The 20,445-nt window shown below is 43.6% G+C and overlaps 2 protein-coding genes across 4 annotated transcripts in view; one reads left to right on the forward strand and one right to left on the reverse strand.

The window, feature by feature from the left end:
- Positions 1-160: 160 nt before the first annotated feature.
- Positions 161-6,308, reverse strand: idua (alpha-L-iduronidase). Of its 3 annotated transcripts, XM_048980000.1 has the most exons (14): positions 5,998-6,308; positions 5,373-5,513; positions 5,146-5,228; positions 4,778-4,885; positions 4,391-4,486; positions 4,103-4,305; positions 3,811-3,990; positions 3,410-3,626; positions 2,374-2,580; positions 2,053-2,174; positions 1,504-1,629; positions 930-1,006; positions 722-822; positions 161-352 (listed from the first exon to the last, which is right to left on the reverse strand). In XM_048980000.1, exons 1-14 carry the CDS (start codon positions 6,141-6,143, stop codon positions 258-260), a joined length of 1,902 nt encoding a protein of 633 aa, XP_048835957.1. In that variant the 5' UTR covers positions 6,144-6,308; the 3' UTR covers positions 161-257. The 3 variants fall into 3 exon arrangements, with proteins under 3 accessions (XP_048835957.1, XP_048835958.1, XP_048835959.1); XM_048980001.1 differs by lacking the exon at positions 5,146-5,228 and having other exon boundaries at positions 5,998-6,137; XM_048980002.1 differs by lacking the exons at positions 5,146-5,228; positions 5,998-6,308 and having other exon boundaries at positions 5,411-5,513.
- Positions 6,309-19,454: 13,146 nt separating this feature from the next.
- Positions 19,455-20,445, forward strand: part of adamts12 (ADAM metallopeptidase with thrombospondin type 1 motif, 12) — a 30,830-nt gene continuing 29,839 nt past the window's right edge. The window contains exon 1 of the mRNA XM_048998287.1: positions 19,455-20,015. Coding sequence (XP_048854244.1) covers positions 19,895-20,015 — 121 coding nt within the window. The 5' untranslated portion in view covers positions 19,455-19,894. The remainder of the gene's footprint in view (positions 20,016-20,445) is intronic.

Raw genomic sequence — 20,445 nt, forward strand, 5'->3', positions numbered from 1 at the left:
GTTAAATTTCACAAAATATGCCAACATAAGAGAATAAAACATGTGGAATCATTTTTCAAAGCATTCTTGGGAAAAATTGTGGACATTCACATATAAAACCCCAAAGATGTAATGATGACCAGTCGCGTATCCTCAAGAAGGCAGAGAGAAAACTACAAAATAAGATCCTTGGGTTTAATCCAATTCTGAACAGAAATGTAAAGGACAATATGCAAACAAACATAAATAATGCATCTATGGTGACCAGGGTTCATTAATCAATCACAGTATCGGATGCTTTGTGAATACTCTCCTGGCCTCCCCCAGTAATCCACAGCCCGCACTCTGTAGAAACCGCAGACATCTAAGCTCCCTAGGAAAGAAAGAGAAAAGGTACGGAGTGTGAAGCAGCCAAGCGGCAAGGAGCCGTCGTGGTAGGCAATATCAGGAACAGAAAAAAGCAGAAAGCTCATGTTTCAGGAGGGAATCGCAGTCGTACCATGCAGCCTACACCCAGCTGACAAGGATTTACTGTAGTAAATACTCTGCAAAGCGATCTGCAGAACTGTATCGTACACATGCTGCTGTGAGAAAGGTCTCGAAAAGAACCCTTAGAGCCGTCAACGCTACAGGCTATGAAATAATCCGTAAACACGTTCACAGGGATCAGCATGACTGCTATGCTTCATCCTGGAAAACTGTGACAAGACCGAGAGGAATTTTTATTCGGCCAGACTCTTACCGGGGGCAAATACACAAGAGGTGAAAATGGTGTCCTGTATGTTTATTCTTTGGAACGTTGTCCAGGATCCGGAAAATTCCACCTCATAAGTCTTTATACACCTGAGAACGACGCGTGACAAAATGACGCAATCGCCATGGCAGCAGATTCCGCATGACGGCTCACAGTTTAAGGGGAAGAGCGTGGTTCATAGAAGGGTGACACTCACCTGGAATTGACGCAGCGGTCCGTCCAAATGATGAGAACCTGGCCTTTGGTCACAGGCAGGAAGCGCAGACCAGTCACCTGACCCAGAGCACAGTAGAGAACCGGGAGTTACATTCCCCCCAAAGGAGACACAGGCAGCTTGCTTCACTCATGCGTAGTTTCATTAAGACATGCAGTTTCATCAACAGATACTTTTTATTCAAATGACTTTCAGTGTTACCCGTTCATTGTAAGTACCGTAACTGGGCTTTCAAGTTACAGACTCATAACAAGCTCCGGGTACCTGCCCAGAGTGTACATTCGCATGATCACTAATTCACAGGGGAAATCAAATAGGTCCCACCATTCTTAGAATGATTCAGAAATATTTATTTTCTGACATTTGTAACTCTGCTCAAATCTTCACCTAATGACCTGACAGAGCAAATGACATCATACCTGTGTCACGAAGAGTCATTTAATGGGCTGCACGATTTTACCGTCCTTGATCAAAAACAATCTACAGAGGTCAACAGTCACTATCTCATCCTCTGCATGTGGAATGGGGGTTGCCAGGGAGGCGTGGCCACACCCACCTGGTCCGGCGGCGAATCGGGCTTGGCGCACACATGGACGAGGAGGACAGCTGGAACAGGAAGGTCCATCTTCAGGGTCAGCCTGCCGTCGGGGGGGAAGGGAAGGGGCCCTTCTACTCGCGGCTCCTGAGACAGACGGACCGCGGGACAATTAGCTTTGCACCTTCAGATGTTGTTGTTCTGAATGTGCTGGATCTTCTGGTTTATAAGCTAACATCTACTGAACATCATCGCTATAGGGGATCCTTCCTACCTGCTGCCATTAGGCACCACACCTATCGTCCTGCCATTCCTCACTTTGTCTACCGCCTTTGCTCTGCTGTCTATTCTGAACTACATGCATGTTCATTTGGGCTCTATGTACCTTGCTACTGTATGCATAAGAATTTCCCCCTGAGATCAATAAAGTTTATTTAATTTCATTAAAAAAAATAACATATCAACTTGGATGCAATATGTGTGCTAAGCACAGCACACAGTCGCAGACACACAAAGCCCAGTCAGGCTGCCTCTTCCTTTATGGTACCAGACATCTTCACACAGCCCCACCTCCAGCTTCCGTAGCTGCTGGAACTGCACGGCCGTGGGGAAGGCCGGCTTCCCAAAGGCTTTCCACAGGCTGTAGGGGCTGCTGCTGTTGTTGTCCAGGTAGTAGGTGACATACACCAGACCTGGAAGAAGGAGATCAGGTGAGCAAGGAAAATGCACTGAGACCAGTAGCCAGAGAACATATAGATAGTCAATAAGCAATGTCCTATGATGTCACTCAGACATCTCTCCTCTAGTATAGAAATTTCCTCTGGATATCAATCCCCCTTTATTCTGATTGTAGCGTGACACTGAGGGGCTAAAACAGAAGCAAGCACTCACCCTTACGGCCTGCATATCCGCTGAGCTGGACCGTCACATGGTTGGGGGAAGACGTGCGGTTGTCTTTGCTGCTGTAGATCAGCACGGCTGACTGCCAGCTGTCCGACGTCCCGGGAAAAGGAGGTTTGTGGGTGCTGGCCAGAACCCCCACGGTGTCGTCCGCACTGTTCCCGACAGACGTCACATGCGAAAACACCTGCCTTTCTCCTGCATGAAAGTTATGAGACGCACAGCTTTAGACTACTCTGGAGAGAAAACAGCTTAGGGATTCCTCACCATAAATCTGCAGACTCAAACCTCACAGCTTCCTGTATCTATGACAGGGTTGGGCGCCATTCTGGAATGCATTCATCAATTCCAGTCCAAATCAGGAAATGGATCTGGAGTTGGGAATGAAAAAAAACTATGGGGAAGAGGATTGGAATTGAATTTGAATTTAAAGGACATTTAAATTCCAACTCCAGTTCCATTTCCTGATTTGGATTGGAATTTAGGCATTCTGGAACGGCCTAAACCCTGATCCATGACATGAATCTCGCAAGAACCAGAACAAACTCTACCAAGGTCAAAGTAGTCCTTTTACCAGACAATGTTATCCAAAATGACAGTGAAATGAGGAGACCATTCCTCAAGGGTCAACCAGCATCTCCATTAAGGGCCCAACATTGATAAAAATTACTCTACTGGTGACAGGAACTGAAACTTGCAACCTACTGGTGATCCCTAAACCACTGAGTTACACACTGCCCCATCATTTGTGCCAAGGCTGGGAAACTAGTAACTGATTCATTTACCTCAGGACGGCACCATGGATGCCTACTATGACTGGACTTTCAGTACATTTATCAACAGCACATCCACATTGTACATATCAATCAGAGAATATCTGACCATTGTCTTGTGTTTCTTAGCTGTGAATATATCTGCTGTATGTATGGCAGAGAAACTCCCCGTGTGTGTGAACATAATTGTGTGTCAAAGTCAGCGTGGGAGGCTCTGGTGGGCGATGAGGCCCCAAGCAGATGTCAGCACTGACCTAGCAAAGAGAGCAGGCCCAGAACAGTCAGAACCGGCTTCCTCAGGAGCTGCACGTGGGGTGGCTGGGTGTTGTTGATCTGAAAGCGGGCGGTGAGTGTGCGCTGAGTGAATTGGTGTGGGTAGTAGCTCAGGAATGCGTTGTCGTTGCTCAGGAGGGCATAGTTGACGGTGGAGTTTGGCTTGCCGATGACCAGGTCCTGATGCTGGGAAATCACCTAGGTAACAGAAGAACAACTCAAGCCTCTAGAATCAGAATCACACAGTGTCAAGGTAACACACCTCATATTAAGGAAAAGTAAGGAAATGTTTTGGTTGATTAACTAGTGTGAAGTTGGTAAATAACCAAGCAGGACACATTAGAGAAACTTCCAAACGAAGATCATTTCAATACTCCACTACCTTCACCACCATGGCTGCATAGGTCACATCAGCTCTCCAGTCCTCAGGTTTGGACCAGCCTACCAATGGGTCTGCCTCATCGTTGTAGACAGGTATGGACCTGAACTTCGGGAAGCGGTCATGAATCTCCTTCATTGTCTCCATTTCCTGCTGGATGATGGGTAGAGAACCACCACCACCCTGAAAGAGACATGCCATGTGCACTATTTTGGGCATGTATAATTGTGATGATGGTCACTGGTGACACCGAAGCAGTGTAAGATATCTGTGCAGGTTCCTCCAAAGACCTCACCTTCTTGTGCAGGGCGATGAAGTCCAGCCGCACACCGGTCTCGCCCGTGAAGAAGTTGGTCCCATTGTAGCAGTGTTCCAACATGGCCCAACAGTACGGCGAGCGTGGATACGAGTGGCAAGAGTCTCCCGGACCTCCAAACCTCAAGGTGGCGCTGGCGTCTCGGAGTCCTTCAGAACAGGCATCGTAGTAGTTCAGAAACCCTGTAGATGAAACGCATGTAAAGCACCTTAATGACATTGCATTTTTGGTTTTTAGTAAGATTAACAAAAGTACTGCAGGCTTTACCCTGAATTGACACGGACACATTGTCAAAGTCGTGATTATTGGGCTCGTTCCATGTTTCAAAGTTCCACTGAGAGACGTATCCCAAGCCATACTTCTCTAAAAACAAGAAAAAGCACCACTTTAGGGAAACAATCATTAAACAGCTGGGTGAAATCAAGGAATTAACCTTCCCGATCTCATTGAAGCTAAGTGACTGGGCAACTACACAAAAAAATCCAACTTGCAGATAGACGATGCTCCTCTAGATGGTGCTCTATTACAGCAGCCATCCAAGGATACCAGTTTGGCTCAATCAGTTACTCTCTGCTACATCACTTAAGACAGCTGGCAGGTGACAGACTTAAACGACAGTTTTGTCTCTGGCTCCTGTACAACTTGAAAACCAACCAATGTATCTTTTTGCCAGGAGATACACGAGGGTTCTCCACTCTGCCACCTGCCTCTTGTCCTCAAAGTCAGTGAAGTAGCCAGAGACGCTGCCCATCAGCTCAAAACCTGAAAAAAAAAACCATATATGCTTCAGGCTAAGAGAAAGATTTTGCAGTGCATTTACATCATGTGATAAATACTTTTCAGTGTTTGTAGCCACCTTAATCAAGTTGAGATTGTTATTCTCATCTCATTTTATCCGAGATCACAGAGAGGATTGTGAACTTATCATTTGTAATAGATTTTTCTAGTGAACTTTGGGCAAGAAATGCAGGAAGATTTGGGGAGCTCTTTTCTTAGCAGGGCTGTTCCCCAGACCAGTTTACCTGGCCGAAGACCATTCTGCCACAGGAGTTCTATCAGCTGGTCCAGTTTTGTGAAATTGTAACGGGTTTCTCCATTTACAACCCTACAAGAAATACCCGATATCATCAGAGGTTTCCTGACAAAGTGTTTTCCTGAAGTAGCTAGCACATCAGAAGACTTCAGGCGTGTATTTTTCTTTAGCTGTTATGTGTGGTTGCTAAATGAGGGCCAAGTGATTGTTACTTACTGTGCTGTGACCAGCTCCAGGAGCCAGTGTATACGAACCTGCTCCAGACCACCATGGGGCACTGAGCCCAGGTAGGCCATGTTTAACTGCTGGTCTCTGCTGAGGTCATACTGGTCAGACTGGGTGTGAGGAAGGGGAGGGCTGAGCAGGACAACACAGAAAGGCAGTGAGCTTAGGGAACCAGAAGAGAGGTACTGTGAGCTAATCAAAAGCAAAATACATCTTGGGGGTATTTTGAGTGCTTCGTAACTAAAATCTGTTTCTGCCTGTCATACATAGGGCCGAAAACACCACTCCTGATTTAAAGCGTCCAAAATTGATTAAACTTCGCCCTACGTTAGCTGACATCGTCAGCAACCTATGAACAAATACGATGGCTCTACATTTAAAAAGCAATCAACATCATTCTAAGTTCAGTAGAATAATACTACTAAAGATCGTAAACTGCATTTGTAATATAAATTTTTGCCAAAATACATTTCCGTGCAAATGTTTCCATTTCAACTCATTGCTACGAAATACATGACAACTCGTGTCAGTCACAAGGCGGGTTTCGACAAGCAGCCAGATGCTCGAGTCTGGAGGCTGCATACAAATAAAATGAACAAAAAGTCTAAGGACGTACCAAAAACCCGTACTCTTCCAGAAATGTTTCAGGTCTCTCATGGGTGTCTCTGCGTCCACCGCAATCTCAAAATAAGCAGCACCGTGCGCTTCGCCGCAGGCAGCCAAGAGAAAGACTCGTAGAGCAACATCTTTTAAAATGCACATCTTTATTTAGTTTATCACCAGCCACATTCCGTTGAGAGGCCAAAAAAATGACATCATCCGCAGACGTAATTTTTCTCAGATCTTTTATACCTACTTCATCAGTAACTGTGGGAGCAGACGCTACCAGAAAGCCCGAGACAACAATATTTTCTTCTTTAGTACTCGAGGTTTAACTTTAAGCATTTGTATGGCACCCCTAGTGCTCCGGAGGGGAAGTGAAACATGGCATATATTGCAGTCTGCGCATGTGTACATCGATCCGTCTTCCATAACCGCTTATCCAGCAATGGCGTTGGAGAGGGTTTAATATTGGGGACGGGGGGCACAATAATTTAATTATAAAGTTCTGTTTTGTGCAGGAATAAATTATGCCAAATTAAATATTGTGGGTACACCCCCCAGCCTGGTTCCTATGCCTCTATTATCCACTACAGGGTAGCAATGTTCCATTGAGCACAAGGTGCCTGGCAGGGGGCACTGTAGATAGGAAGCGAGCATGTTAAAAGGGATGCCATTAATATCCAAGTTTAGGGTTCCTTTATGGTCACCGAATGTTTATTGTTCATTACAGAATGACTTCTGTCACTTTTGGTTACAGATCATTGGGTTTTAGGTGCCACTTATGGGAGGTTGAGACTGCAGACAGCAGACTCAATGCCTACCCATTCATTTTTCCTTCACAGACCCTTATTCCAGCCTAGGGAATGGCCACAAACTACAGTACATTACGGGCCCTTTGTGGTCAGTTCCCATTGACCTCACCACATCGCTTTGTCTTGTCTCCATGTCACCATGCAGGCCTACAGTGCTGCAATACAAGGCCCCTCGCACATGTCTGCGCATACCAGCTTCTTCTCTAATGTCACTAAAATATTATCTGCTAATAACATGATATAGTAGATATTTTGGTACCACTTTACATTAAGGCTCCCTTTTGCCGCTCGTAAATGGTCGTAACACATTCATAAAGAGAAAACTGTGTTATAACTTGTTTAAAATTGTCTATTAATAATTTACAAAGTGTTACATCCAAATTAATAACCAGATTATAAACCATTCATAAACCCTTTATATGGGTAGCCTTATTATAAAGTGGCACCGGTATTTTTGTGACGATCAAAGAACCAAACCCCGAGGTTACTGGGATTAAGAGCCAAACAGTGATGTCACTCTTCCAGCACAGGATTTGAGCCAATATCCTTCTGCCCATGGACATAAGCCCCTAATGCGTATTAGCATCTACAATATTTTCAATGGTCATACAAGTCAGCATACTAACTATAACAAAAAACAATTAACGATGAAAAACAAAATAGTTCTATAACATCTTGAATATCTACATAACAACAACAACACCAATAATAATAATAATTAATAATAATAATTAATAATAATAATGAAGGAAAATATATAGGACTTTTCATCCATGAAATGCAGGTCAATGTGCTTCCTATATGATTTCAATAAATAATTCACATAAAAGCTGATAATAAAAAATAACAGTTCAAAGAGCCCAAATTAATTTTGTTTTTCATGGTGTCAAAACTTAGTTCTTCTTAAAAATATACCTTTTGTTCCTTGTCAAAAAGGCCAAGCTTGTACGTAAATGAAGGCTATTCATGGTTTAGATTGACATGCATGTAAGGAAACACCAGTGTAAAAAAATACCAGAAAGTCAGGTGACTTGTGCTACCATGGTGACAACAACAAAGAAATACTCCTGGACTCAGCTGAGAGAAACTTGACAAAAGGGGGATCCTGTAATTAAAAGCTTAGCCACAGGCAGGCTGAAAAAAATGCACCTTTGGCCAGTCTCTTATAATGAATGCATTTGGATATAGGAGGCTGCTGCTCCCCAGTACTGGTCAGTGCTTCCTTGTGCTGTGCTGATATGTAGAAATTGGGGGGTTTAGGATGCCTATCTCATCCGGTGCTGCGGGGCGAGTGGGGGTGGGGGTGGACACGTCTATTGCATGGGCTCCCAGCGGAGTCAAGCAGGAGTCAAGGCCCTCCTACAGAAGCTGTGACTCCTATCTGAAGAGGTGAGAAAAGGCCTTTTTATTATCCTGTACATTCACTACATCACAGGCTCTAGTTCTAAGAGGAATGATGCTGGTCTCCTTTGGAGGGTGTGCTGGCCTTAGCTTTTCTCTGGCTATTCTGAGTGTCTTCTCCAGTGTGACATGCCAGGCATGAATACATTTATTTCTTACCATAAGTAATAAATTATTATACCATAAGTAAATAATTATTTATTACCATAAAATGGATTGCAAATCATCCAAGGCATCTTTCCAGTGCTTCTTGGCATAGATTCCAGACTATATTTATCACTTGGATGGATGGATGGATGGATGGATGGATGGGTGAGTGGATGGATGGATGGATGGGTGAGTGGATGGTTTACAGGTAACAATAATGATCGCTGATAATAGACAGACATGAAGGTAAAAAGCATGGAATTTATTTTGTAACCAGACAGGCATATTGAAAAGGGGACCGCTGACCCATCACCTGCTGCTCACCTGCTTGGGGGTAATTAACCCCCCCCCCCCCAAAGATCTCGCATATTTCTGATTTTCAAGACAAACGCACAACCTGCCTGAGCCAGGCTAGTCATAGGGATGCATATATAAACACGTGGGCAGTTGATTTAATTTTTGATAACTCACCAACACCGTTGAGTGCTCTGTGGCTGGGACTCTCTATGCTCAGCTGGTTGATTGGTACAAAACCTTGATCTGGGTTTATACTTTTTGGACCTGAATTTCCGACCTCTGGTAACCGAGTAAAATCACTCAAGAACTAAACATCACTGACGGCAACGAAATTCATTGACCAATCGTGGCATAAACATTATTACAACATAACCTAAATTACACATAAAGTTTCACAGCATCGTGTAAAACATCCATGAAAAACATAATGTAATTGCTCATGCTGTGTGATCCTCAAAATAGTCCTGCAACATGCTCACATCAGCACAAGCCGCACCTTCTCTGTACATCTGGTCTTTACACGCTTTTCACCACGTTCTCATCTTTACTCTGCATAGTCTGGTTTCCCCCCATTTGAATTGTGTGAGTCGTGCCTCTGAATTTAGCTAAATTTAGAGCCGCTTGCGTTCACAAGCCCCAGGCTGCCGCTGGAGGTGACCAAAGAGTGTGGCTCATGCTGATGACATCAGCTTGTGCCCAGGCTGGATATTTTACAGTTTTCCCATAGGACCCGTAGTGAGTGTACTGATACATAACTGAACATTGTGTTGCAGGTACTTAGAAACCCACCCAGAGATTAGGCAAAGGTGTCTGGCCACCAGCTCAGAGGTAAGTAGAACAGGTGACTCTGTGGAATGTGGGTGAGGACAAAGCCTTGCCAATTGATTTAATGGCCCCTTCCATTTCATTTTTCTATTGAAGTACATGGAGAGGAATCAGATCAAATCAAATCGTATTTATCAAATGCACGTCTCAGGATCAGTCCCTGTCTGGCCAGCAGGTGTCGCTGTTCATCCCTTTCCTAGTGTTTGAGTACTTTGTGATTATGACCTTCTCCAGCTTGTTGTCCCCAGCTGTAGTGTTTGGCTGTATCTGGCCCACACCTGTCCCTCGTTTTACCCTCCTTGTGTGCGTATATATGTGCCCACCCATGCCCTTGTTCCTCAATTGGTCATTGTGTGCTTGCTGCTGGTCTATTGTAGTTATTCCTGTGTTGCTCCCTGCCATAGTTTTTGTCCTTTACCTGCTTTGTTTTTGACCCAAGAACCACATTCTCCCTTTGCCATGCCCATCCGTAACGCAAACCAGTACAACAAATAGCGGGAGATGCAGGAAATGAAAAGCGTCTCCCACAGAGCCCCTATAATAAGTGATATCGATAAGAGAAATAAGTAAAGTGATTTATAGAAATTATGACGGTAAAATATAAGATGAAATTAATGAAAACCTAGTATTATATCACATATAATTTCACAAGCACCTACAATTCTGCAGTAGGTATAAGATTACATTAAGATGGGTCTCTCTTGCAATTGCACAACAATGCACAGTAAAGTCAGATTTACCTTCTACAAATGTCACAAAATTTGATCATTTATTGTACTATACAGGTACTGGTCATATAATTAGAATATCTTGAAAAAGTTGATTTATTTCACTAATTCCATTCAAGAGGTGAAACTTGTATAATGTATACATTCATTCCACAGACTGACATATTTCAAGTGTTTATTTCTTTTAATTTTTGTAATCATAACTGACAACTAATGAAAACCCCAATTCAGTATCTCAGAAAATTAGAATATTGTGAAAATGTTCAGCATTGAAGTTACCTGGTGCCACAGTCTAATCAGCTAATTAACTCAAAACACCTGCAAAGGCCTTCAAATGGCCTCTCAGTCTAGTTCTGTAGACAACACAATCTACACAATCATGGAGAAGACTTCTGATTTGACAGTTGTCCAAAAGACGACCATTGACACCTTGCACAAGGAGGGCAAGACACAAAAGGTCATTGCAATAGAGGCTGGCTGTTCACAGAGCTCTGTGTCCAAGCACATTAATAGAGGGGCAAAGGGAAGGAAAAGATGTGGCAGAAAAAGGTGTACAAGCAATAGGGATGACCGCACCCTGGAGAGAACTGTGAAACAAAACCCATTCAAAAATGTGGGGGAGATTCACAGAGTGGACTGCAGCTGGAGTCAGTGCTTCAAGAACCACTACGCACAGACGTATGCAAGACATGGGTCTCAGCTGTCGCATTCCTTATGTCAAGCCACTCTTGAACAACAGACAGCGTCAGTAGCATCTCGCCTGGGATAAAGACAAAAAGGACTGATCTGCTGCTGAGTGGTCCAAAGTTACGTTCTCTGATGAAAGTAAATTTTGCATTTCCTTTGGACATCAGGGTCCCAGAGTCTGGAGGAAGAGAGGAGAGGCACAGAATCCACGTTGCTTGAGGTCAAATGTAAAGTTTCCACAGCCAGTGATGATTTGGGGTGCCATGTCACCTGCTGGTGTTGGTCCACTGTGTTTCCTGAGGTCCAAGGTCAACGCAGCTGTATACCAGGATGTTTGAGCACTTCATGCTTCCTGCTGCTGACCAACTTTATGGAGATGCAGATTTCATTTTCCAACAGGACTTGGCACCTGCACACAGTGTCAAAACTACCAGTACCTGGTTTAAGGACCATGGTATCCCTGTTCTTAATTGGATAGCAAACTCGCCTGACCTTAACCCCATTGAAAATCTATGGGGTATTGTGAAGAGGAAGATGCGATATGCCAGACCCAACAATGCAGAAGAGCTGAAGGCCACTATCAGAGCAACCTGCACTCTCATAACACCTGAGCAGTGCTACAGACTGATCGACTCCATGCCGCACCGCATTGCTGCAGTAAGTCAGGCAAAAGGAGCCCCAACTAAGTACTGAGTGCTGCACATGCTCATACTTTTCAGTTGGCCAGGATTTCTAAAAATCCCTTCTTTGTACTGGTCTTAAGTAATATTCTAATTTTCTGAGATACTGAATTTCATTAGTTGTCAGTTATAATTATCAAAATTAAAAGAAATAAACACTTGAAATACGTCAGTCTATGGAATGAATGTATACATCATACAAGTTTCACCTCTTGAATGGAATTAGTGAAATAAATAAACTTTTTCACGATATTCTAATTATAGGACCAGCACGTGTATATATACACATGCTTACGTAACGAGGAACTCGTCTTTGGAAGCAATAAAAGAGTCTTTGCTTCTCATTTCCTGTTCTGTGGGTTCGCAGTTTCGTGCAAAAGAGGATAGGAAAACCACATTACTATGACGGAACGGGGGCATCTTCTTCTGATGTTAATATTACATTGTGAGGGCGGAGTTTGTAAGTTAAACGTACCTGTTGACTGACCAATGTCAGGAAATTTTTCAATACTTGCTTATACCATGAACAGCTTATAATCTCAGCCATCGCAGGGCTCATCATTCAACCTCTCCTGAGGAGCAGCCTAGCCGGTCCACTGTGTTTGTTAAATTTCACCCCCAGATCGTTATTTATCTTAAACAATTCGTTGCATTATTGATTAGCCAAACCTGGTATGCTAGCAATTAAGTCGGCAAATACATGAGTATATCGGATGGTTACTGCCTTGCTGGAGGTGCTTTGGGAGAGTTTATGAAATTGCTAAATAATATCGTAGTTTTACATAAACATGAAGATCCTTTAAACACATCATGCTTATATATAATTTTTGTTTTAAAAAAAGATTGCATTATATAACTCCACATAGCTGGTATCAGTTGGGGATGCTCATGATGTCGTCAGCTCTGGGGAGGCCCCCCAGGTGGACAGGCTGACTGAGAATTTGCATAAATAATCCACACAGGTCTCCAACCTGGGTGACACTGAATCTTAAGGCTATGTTAAGGGGGAACACCCCCCAGGCATGTATTTTTATGGAGGCACCCCGGACCCCACAGATCTGTCTCAATTCAGTCATTAATGATCGTCAGGGGGCATCGGAGCAGCATGAATACCCTCACAGATGCAGGGGGGGCAGAACTTTACAGGGGGCCCTAAATATTATTATTTGAGGGGGTGGGGGGGGCCCAAGGTGACATTTTACCAGGGGTTGCAGAATGTCTAGCTACTCCCCTGCTGAGGGTGTAATGTTGTTGCCACATTATCTCATAGAATTTTTATCTCAATGTCAACACAGAACATCACTGACCAGTCATGCAGTCCTGGACAAGCAGGGGACAGCGAGATCAATCACTGTAAAGGTACGGCTGCAAACCATGATGTGGATCATATTGTGGGGGTGTAGTAAAATGATTATTTTTAACCTAACACAGATGCGAGCATATTTGCGATTTCCGGGGCAAGCAACCTGCATTAGCCAGGCTGCCACTTTGTCAAGTTTATTGTCACAATGTGTTACGGTCATGTGACCAAAAGTCCTGGGTTCAAGAGCCAAGGATGCCGGTTCTGTAAAATTAAGAAATGACCTCATCCAGCGGTACATAAAAAACAGGAAATGCAAATTATTTCGTCAAAAATACTAGCAAGCAAATAAAACCATGTAGTAAGTGACAGTGTGAATGCTGCTCTCCATCACAGAGCTGAGCACGGCCACCATCTCCCAGCAGCTCAGTGGCACCGGCATCCAGGAAGCCCTGCCCAGGCAGCAGACATCCAGCAAGTCCTCTGTTTGCGCCATTCTGTAGCCCTCTGTTGGAAAATGTCTTCGATAAGCAGTATTCTTCAGACTCCAACCACTCTCATAGAGTAACCTGTCACATCAACTGTTTTTACCTGGTAACCATCAAGAAAAGGATCCTCAAGCACCAACCTGGCCCCTCCAGCACATCGCTGTGAGCCCCCCCAGTCCAGTACTATGTTGGGTTTAATCACTCATGCCTACAGTTGGCAGCTGTATGATTTAAAACCACTGTGCATTGATTTCAAGGTCACACATTTGCTACAGTAGTGTTTACTTCATGCACACTTGGTCAGCAGTGTTTTACAGTTAACATTTGTACTCCTGAATGCAGTGACTGGCAGTGAAGTAGTATTACGGAAACATATTGTGTTTTTTTTTTTTGGACAACAATGAAGAACACACAGGCGCACATACACCAGACACCCACCCATCCATCCATCCATCCATCCATCCATCCATCCATCCATCCATCCATCCATCCATCTTAGTCTGGTCAGGGACCGAGAGCCTATCCCAGGCAGCCATAGGCCCAAGGCTGGTGTACATCCTGCACAACTGTGCTACTTACTTTTTATTCGCCTGTAAGACAGCCTTTATGTTTAATGAAGTATAATTGAAATATGCGGAAGTGAGCGGGCGCGATAGGGCTTTCAGTGGGTTCTTTTACGAGCCAAAGTCAACCTGCGCAAAAAAGAAAACCGGAAGACTATGTACAATTATGAATGTCGGCCCATAGATGGCAGCAAAACGCTGATCTGGAGGGACGCGCGGCTCTTAAAGGGGCAGTTGGTTCAAATTTCAAGTTTTTAAATTTGTGTGTCACGTTTACAAAGCGACGGCCTTGGCGTCTTTCTTACTTTATTAACTTAAACTATACAATGAATAAAAAATACAAATAATCAGGTTTGAATGCAGATGTGACAGAGACGGGTTGTAAAAGTGGGATTACTCGCAGCATACAATATGTTAGTAATTCTCTGTTTTGTGTGTGTGTGTGTTTTCTGATTTTCATAATGAGTTGGGGAGCTCTCACTCTCCCCAAGCATGCGGAGACCAGCGGTGTGGTCTGGAAACCAAGAGGGGTGCCTTAAATATTTATTTATTATCACTCACAGAGACTGACAGTTAACTGCAAAATACAGACGGGGCACATCTGAAACTAGTTATAAAACTATAGTTGACGCTTTGAACCACAAGCAGCTGCCAACTGAGAAAATTAATAACTTAAAAATATCTGTAAGCCTGAATAATAATCAACTAAGGCAGCTTTTTGAAGTAAGCAAACATTTTATGCAAGCCCAAGATCATGTCAGTATACTGACATGGTGTTGATTATTCAGTCCCACTTGGACTTAAGGACCTGGGGCAGTTGTGAATCTTTCTTCTCATGTAAAACACTACAGGAGACTCATTGGGGAAAACTTCATATAGTATAGTAAAAAGTACAACCTGACTTTGGCACAAGCGATCGCTAAATGGTAGGTCATATAGGTAGTTATTTTATAATGCACCTCTGTTAGACATATGTAATGCGCATTTTTCTACTGCAAATTTTGTTTTGTTGACAGAACTCATAAAATCTCAACTGTTTATACAGCCTTAAATGCCTTTATCCTTTACCACTAACTGCTTGAATACAGTCCACAACCTCCATCCATCAATCCATCAATCTCCCAGCAATTATCCAGTATAGGGTCATGGAGCAGGGGGGGTGGGGGGGTGGACTGTCTAAGACAGCATAGGGGGCTCAAGGCAGGGGACAGCATGCATGGGATGCTGCAGCACAAAAGCACAATATGTGCAATTTCGAGCTGCCGATATGTCAGGCTGCATGCGCTCAGACTGTGGGAAGAAAGCAATCCGCAGTGCGGGGGGCAAACGCGCAAAGCTCATGCAAAGTGCAGGTGTGGTACACAAACCCCCCCACTGTGCCGCCGCTAAAAACGGCATAACCGCAGCACATGACAGCATCAGACAAGCCTTAGGTCTTGGATCACAGCATTTAGCCTTTACATGCGAGCGCCCCAATCACCTGCCTTGTGCTGCAGCGTGCAGCTCCCTCACCAGTCAACAATCAGACTGCACTGCACTGCACTGCACTGGCGCTCACATTCACACGCATCATGGAACATTAGTCAAGAAATTCTCTGTAAATAGAAATAAAATCATGCAAACAGTGCAAAGCTGTACAATTACTATAAATAAATACAAATATAAAGCATACAAAAATATAAATACAAACTAATTGACATTAAGAACAGAAAGGAAAGCTACTTCCTTCACAGATGTGCTGAATCACACTCCACTCTATAGATAAATTATCAGTTCAATCAGTATATAGGAACCTAGCATCTTACCTTAATACCGACCCGAATAGTCAACTACTGCACATCTAAAGCTGATGGTGAAACTTCAGGGTCAAAGTTAAATACCACAGAAACATGTCTTCACAAATTTTTAATCCTGCTGGGTAAAAAATATATACATATAAAAAACAGGCATTAATGCCAAAACAGATGCGAGCAGAACCACTTCACTGCCGTGCATGAGCCAAATACGTGATCTCAGCGTTTTTTTTTGTTATCCATTTGTGGAACACAGCCATGCATGAACGTTTTGGTCGCTGCATGCACTCCGGTTATGAAGGGGATGACACATGCTGCATGGGAACAGCTTGGATTTTCCTGAATCCAGGAAGCAAAGTAAATCTTTACGACTTGACAGGGGGCTGCGGCGTGACCTGCAGTCATCCCCGAAGAGAGAGAAGGTTCTTTAAGCCAAGTACATGGTGTTATACCGAAGTGAAAAAGAGTAACCAATAAAAATATATCATATACGAATGTCACTAAAGGAGAGTCGACAGATAAGGGAATATCATATGTTTATGTCACACAGAAAAATCCAGGCTAAGACTTTGAAATGTTTCTTTTGAGAGAGGCCTCACTCTGTCCTGACTGACTGACATGTCTTATTACACCGGCAAAGTACCTGATACGTCCCTATAAAATCATTTTCGGGTGTGAGGTTCTTTTGAATGATGTGCAGTGTTTCCACAAAGCCCAGAATTCTGGTCTGTCAGGATGAGCCTCTGATCACAGTAACAGTTAAGTCTCCCTAACAACTCCTCAACCGTCCCTCTAGTGTTTCCTTCACTACCTTGCAGCCCCCACATTGGTCCACATCTGTATACAGTTAACAGGCTCTTATCATCCTCTTAAGTACACAGGGGTGCTTGTGTTGGTCATGTCACCTCCTTCACTCTTAATTATTATTCCAGCTGTGTTTGTATGTCCACAGGGAACGCACCACATTTCGGATTAACCCTGACATTAGGAGCACGTCTTCTCTGAGGGGCTTAGGGACACGGAGGAGTTACGAGGATGGGTTGTGTTTTACTGTTTGATGAATGCATTTTATCCCCAGAACACATGCAGCAAGACAACCCAGCCAAGGCAATGCAGTTACACTGCACCCAGTCGGGTGAGCGCTGGATCAGTGATGTGTTTCCTGGTAGGATTCTGCCACACCAGAATATCCCAGGATATCTCAGCCTCTGGGGGTGACTGTGCTGCTTTTCCTGGAAAATGGAGCATGCTCTAGAGTCATGACTCCTAACCTTTGGTGGGGGGGGAGTTGAGCAGTTTGCACTGTACAGTTACCATGGTTATGACTGCCTGATGGGAAAAACAGTGGAGAAGGGACCCCAGCATCCTTGCAGACGCCGCGTGATTCTGCCTGTCTCACTGACGCAGACGTTGTGGAGATTTGACTGGGGCTTGTTTCTTTGCTCCATTTGTATTTCTGTCCCGCAGCCGCCCTGCTCGTCTGTGCTCCGCAGACACGCCTAAACATATACAAACACCTACATAAATCCTCACACCCTTCATGAACCGAGAGGAGGACAAAATGCTACACTGTCTTCCCTGAGATCCCCAGTGCATCTGAGCTTTTGCAGACCTGCCAAGTCTCATGCATCTTGCGGGAATCTCACGCATTTAGAATGATTCTCCCGACTCCCGCAAGCCCTTTGTTTTCTTATGTGTCCATGTTTCAGTTTTGTCCTAAAAATTTAAGTTTTGTCGTTTTAGCACATTCCTCTATCAGGGCTACATTGCACCGGTAGAGTCATCTACTAGTCAATCTTTACAACATATCTCCTGCTTAATTCTTCCTGACCAATCATGGCTGTTTGCTGTTAAATATAACACCATGTTTGGTTGATTAATTGATATTCTTCCTTTTTAGTATTTACAGAAGTGCAGTGGTAATTACTATTTTCTTGTTCAAAGAGCCAAATCTTGGCTGAACAGTTTCCCTCAAAACAAAATACAGAACTAAAAGTCACTCTTTTAATCAAATGCAGGTTTGCAAACAATAGCACATAATTACTGCATGTATCTGCTAAATGTTTTGCTGACATGTAATTCTTTAAAAATCTGTTTGTGCTTAAGAATATTGTATTTTTTGTCTTCAATAATATAATCGGCTAAAAATGGCTTGAAATCAACCAGTATTGAAAAAAAAAATTCAGAAATAGGAAATATTTGGGGGCGGCATGGTGGTGCAGTGGTTAGCACTGTTGCCTCACACCTCTGAGACCCAGGTTCAAGTCTCCGCCTGGGTCACATGTGTGCGGAGTTTGCATGTTCTCCCTATGTCGTCGTGGGGTTTCCTCTGGGTACTCCAGTTTCCCCCCACAGTCCAAAAACATGCTGAGGCTAATTGGACTTGCTAAATTGCCCATAGGAATGCATGCGTGAGTGAATGGTGTGTGAGTTTGCCCTGCGATGGGCTGGCCCTCCATCCTGGGTTGTTCCCTGCCTTGTGCGCATTGCTTCCGGGATAGGCTCCAGACCCCCCGCGACCCAGTAGGATAAGCGGTTTAGAAAATGGATGGATGGATGGAAATATCTGGAAATTTCATAAACCCCAGCATGGCAACCTCTCAAAACAGCCCATTCTCCAGCAAAATTTAGTCAGTCCTCCAGCAACAGTTAGCAGGTCTGCTTTTGCCCCAACAAATATTCTTGTTTGATATGATTAAGCCAACTTAACGGTTAAGGCTAAGCCAACTTAGCAGCAAAACACACACAGGACAGTTTCACAAACACAGGATTCAGCAGTTCTTCTGAATCCAAACATCTTGACTGCAGTATTGTTTTATTCCCTTTTAAAATTAAACAGGCATGTGTTCAATGAACCGTAATCGATTACTTCAAGACATATGGGACCGCAACATGTGGAGAAAGTCAGTGTTTCTGTGGAGTATCGGCGATGGTTAAACAAGAAATATATGTATTACTTGGCAAGAAGCTGCTGATTATAGATTAAGTAAGAACAGACAAAAAGCCAGAGTAGAATGTTTTATGAATACTTTGTAAGTTAAAGTTGGGAAAAGAAATCAGACGAGGCACCAAAATACATCAAATGATATGTGACTCACTGGCTGCATGCGCTTTTTCACCTACGTGCCAAGATGTATTCCCATTAATTGTCTACATCTCCGTGCGGTTCAACGGTACTGGAAAAATACCGACATGCCAAAAACCTCCGATTTTCATTCATTTTTGGGCTTCGCCAGTTGTAAATTTACCACTGCATTTGCTTGAGTTTATCCGCGTTCTGGGCAACTTCATTGGTCAAACAGGACTTACCCAACCCAAACAAACACTCGTTGCAATAAGTATATTTTAGTATATTGGCTAAACGTTGATTTTTACTTAATAGGCTTTGCTTCCTGTCATCGCTGGACCGTACAGTACACTGGAACAGGAAGCACGGTATTCATTTGCATAAAATTAATATACAAGTATGCTCCAAAATAAACAGTTGTGAATGCAACCCTCATATGTGTTATTTTACGATAAATTTGTATATCCTCGGAGCTGTGTTAATGCAACAAAAAAAAAAAAAACAGCAGACAGTAATACACCCCATAACATAATACGGTAGAAGTAGCTCGGCCATAGTGAGGGCTGGTTTGTTTAGCTGCAGATGTTGGCAGCTTATTTGACACCAGGAAATGTTTATACAGAAGAAACGATCTGTGGGTGTGAATCTCGTATTTCTTTATACAGTAATCGGGACACCACATGTATCAGTTATTGGCTGTTGGCGATTCAATGTCCGAAAAGCATCTATGAATAGCCTGGACACGGGAAGCATATAAAGTATGTTTTAAACGGTCGATTTTAATGTAGGGGGTCAGTTTCGGACTGCATTTACAGCTGAACTGTCGGTGCAGTGAAGGCTTCCCCAGATACAGCACTGAACTTTTATTTCGGAGTACAGTACTGCCAAACCGGAGGCTCCCTCTGCCCCTCGCTACAGAAACAGGAGACAACTCTTGTAACTCCCCACCCCTTGAACTTTTTGAGCGCTATCTTTTAGACCATATCTTTCTCCTTTCCCCATCCCAAGAAGCATGCTTTTTCCTGCGCGTTTGCACCGGTAACGCTGCCTTCGCACTTGCTGGCTTTAGTGGCCACACGGAGCCGTGTTTGCCTTACTTTCATTGCATCGTTATATTATAATATGCCATGTCTTCGGGAGAGCCGGCTTCTCCCCTTTCTTTTGCTGCATTTCGCCTTCTTGGCTGCACCCCGAGTCGGGTGCCTTCAGTCGGACGGCTTCCACTTTCCTGACCCAGATCAAGGTGAGTGATTTTAGTGATTTTCCAGGTTAATTATAGGCAACAATCTGCTCTTCCTCCTCCCAATTTCTGCTGCTTGTTGGTTAAGAGTGTTTGCACGAGTGACTATAATGTTCGCTTACACTTTATGAAAAAAAGTAAATAAAACAAATGCAAACAGAGTTAGGCGAAATATGAAAGAAGAAAACTATCTCGGCTTTATGCCCTTTAACTTCTGGGTGCCCTTAATGCAATAATTTGACTTTTTTTTATAAATCCGACACGCCATACCTGGTGTAAACCCGGGGTGTCTATTCATAAAGCGAAACGGGAAAGCTGTTTGATGCCAGGGAATGCAAAATTCGGGATTGTGGGGGCGGTAACCAGATAGAAATGAACGGCTTTACAATGAACAAAAGCAGGAGACTGTTTGATATACCCACCCCAGATTCAT

The sequence above is a fragment of the Brienomyrus brachyistius genome, chromosome 2 (genome assembly GCF_023856365.1).
Source record: "Brienomyrus brachyistius isolate T26 chromosome 2, BBRACH_0.4, whole genome shotgun sequence".
In the NCBI taxonomy this organism is placed as follows: domain Eukaryota; kingdom Metazoa; phylum Chordata; class Actinopteri; order Osteoglossiformes; family Mormyridae; genus Brienomyrus; species Brienomyrus brachyistius.

Coding starts and splice junctions, on each gene's coding strand:
- idua (XM_048980000.1), bottom strand. CDS start 6,143: ATGTGCATTTTAAAAGATGTTGCTCTACGAGTCTTTCTCTTGGCTGCC. Junction 5,514..5,997: donor TGGAAGAGTACGGGTTTTTG/GTACGTCCTTAG, acceptor TGTCCTGCTCAG/CCCTCCCCTTCCTCACACCC. Junction 4,487..4,777: donor CCTGGCAAAAAGATACATTG/GTTGGTTTTCAA, acceptor TCTTGTTTTTAG/AGAAGTATGGCTTGGGATAC.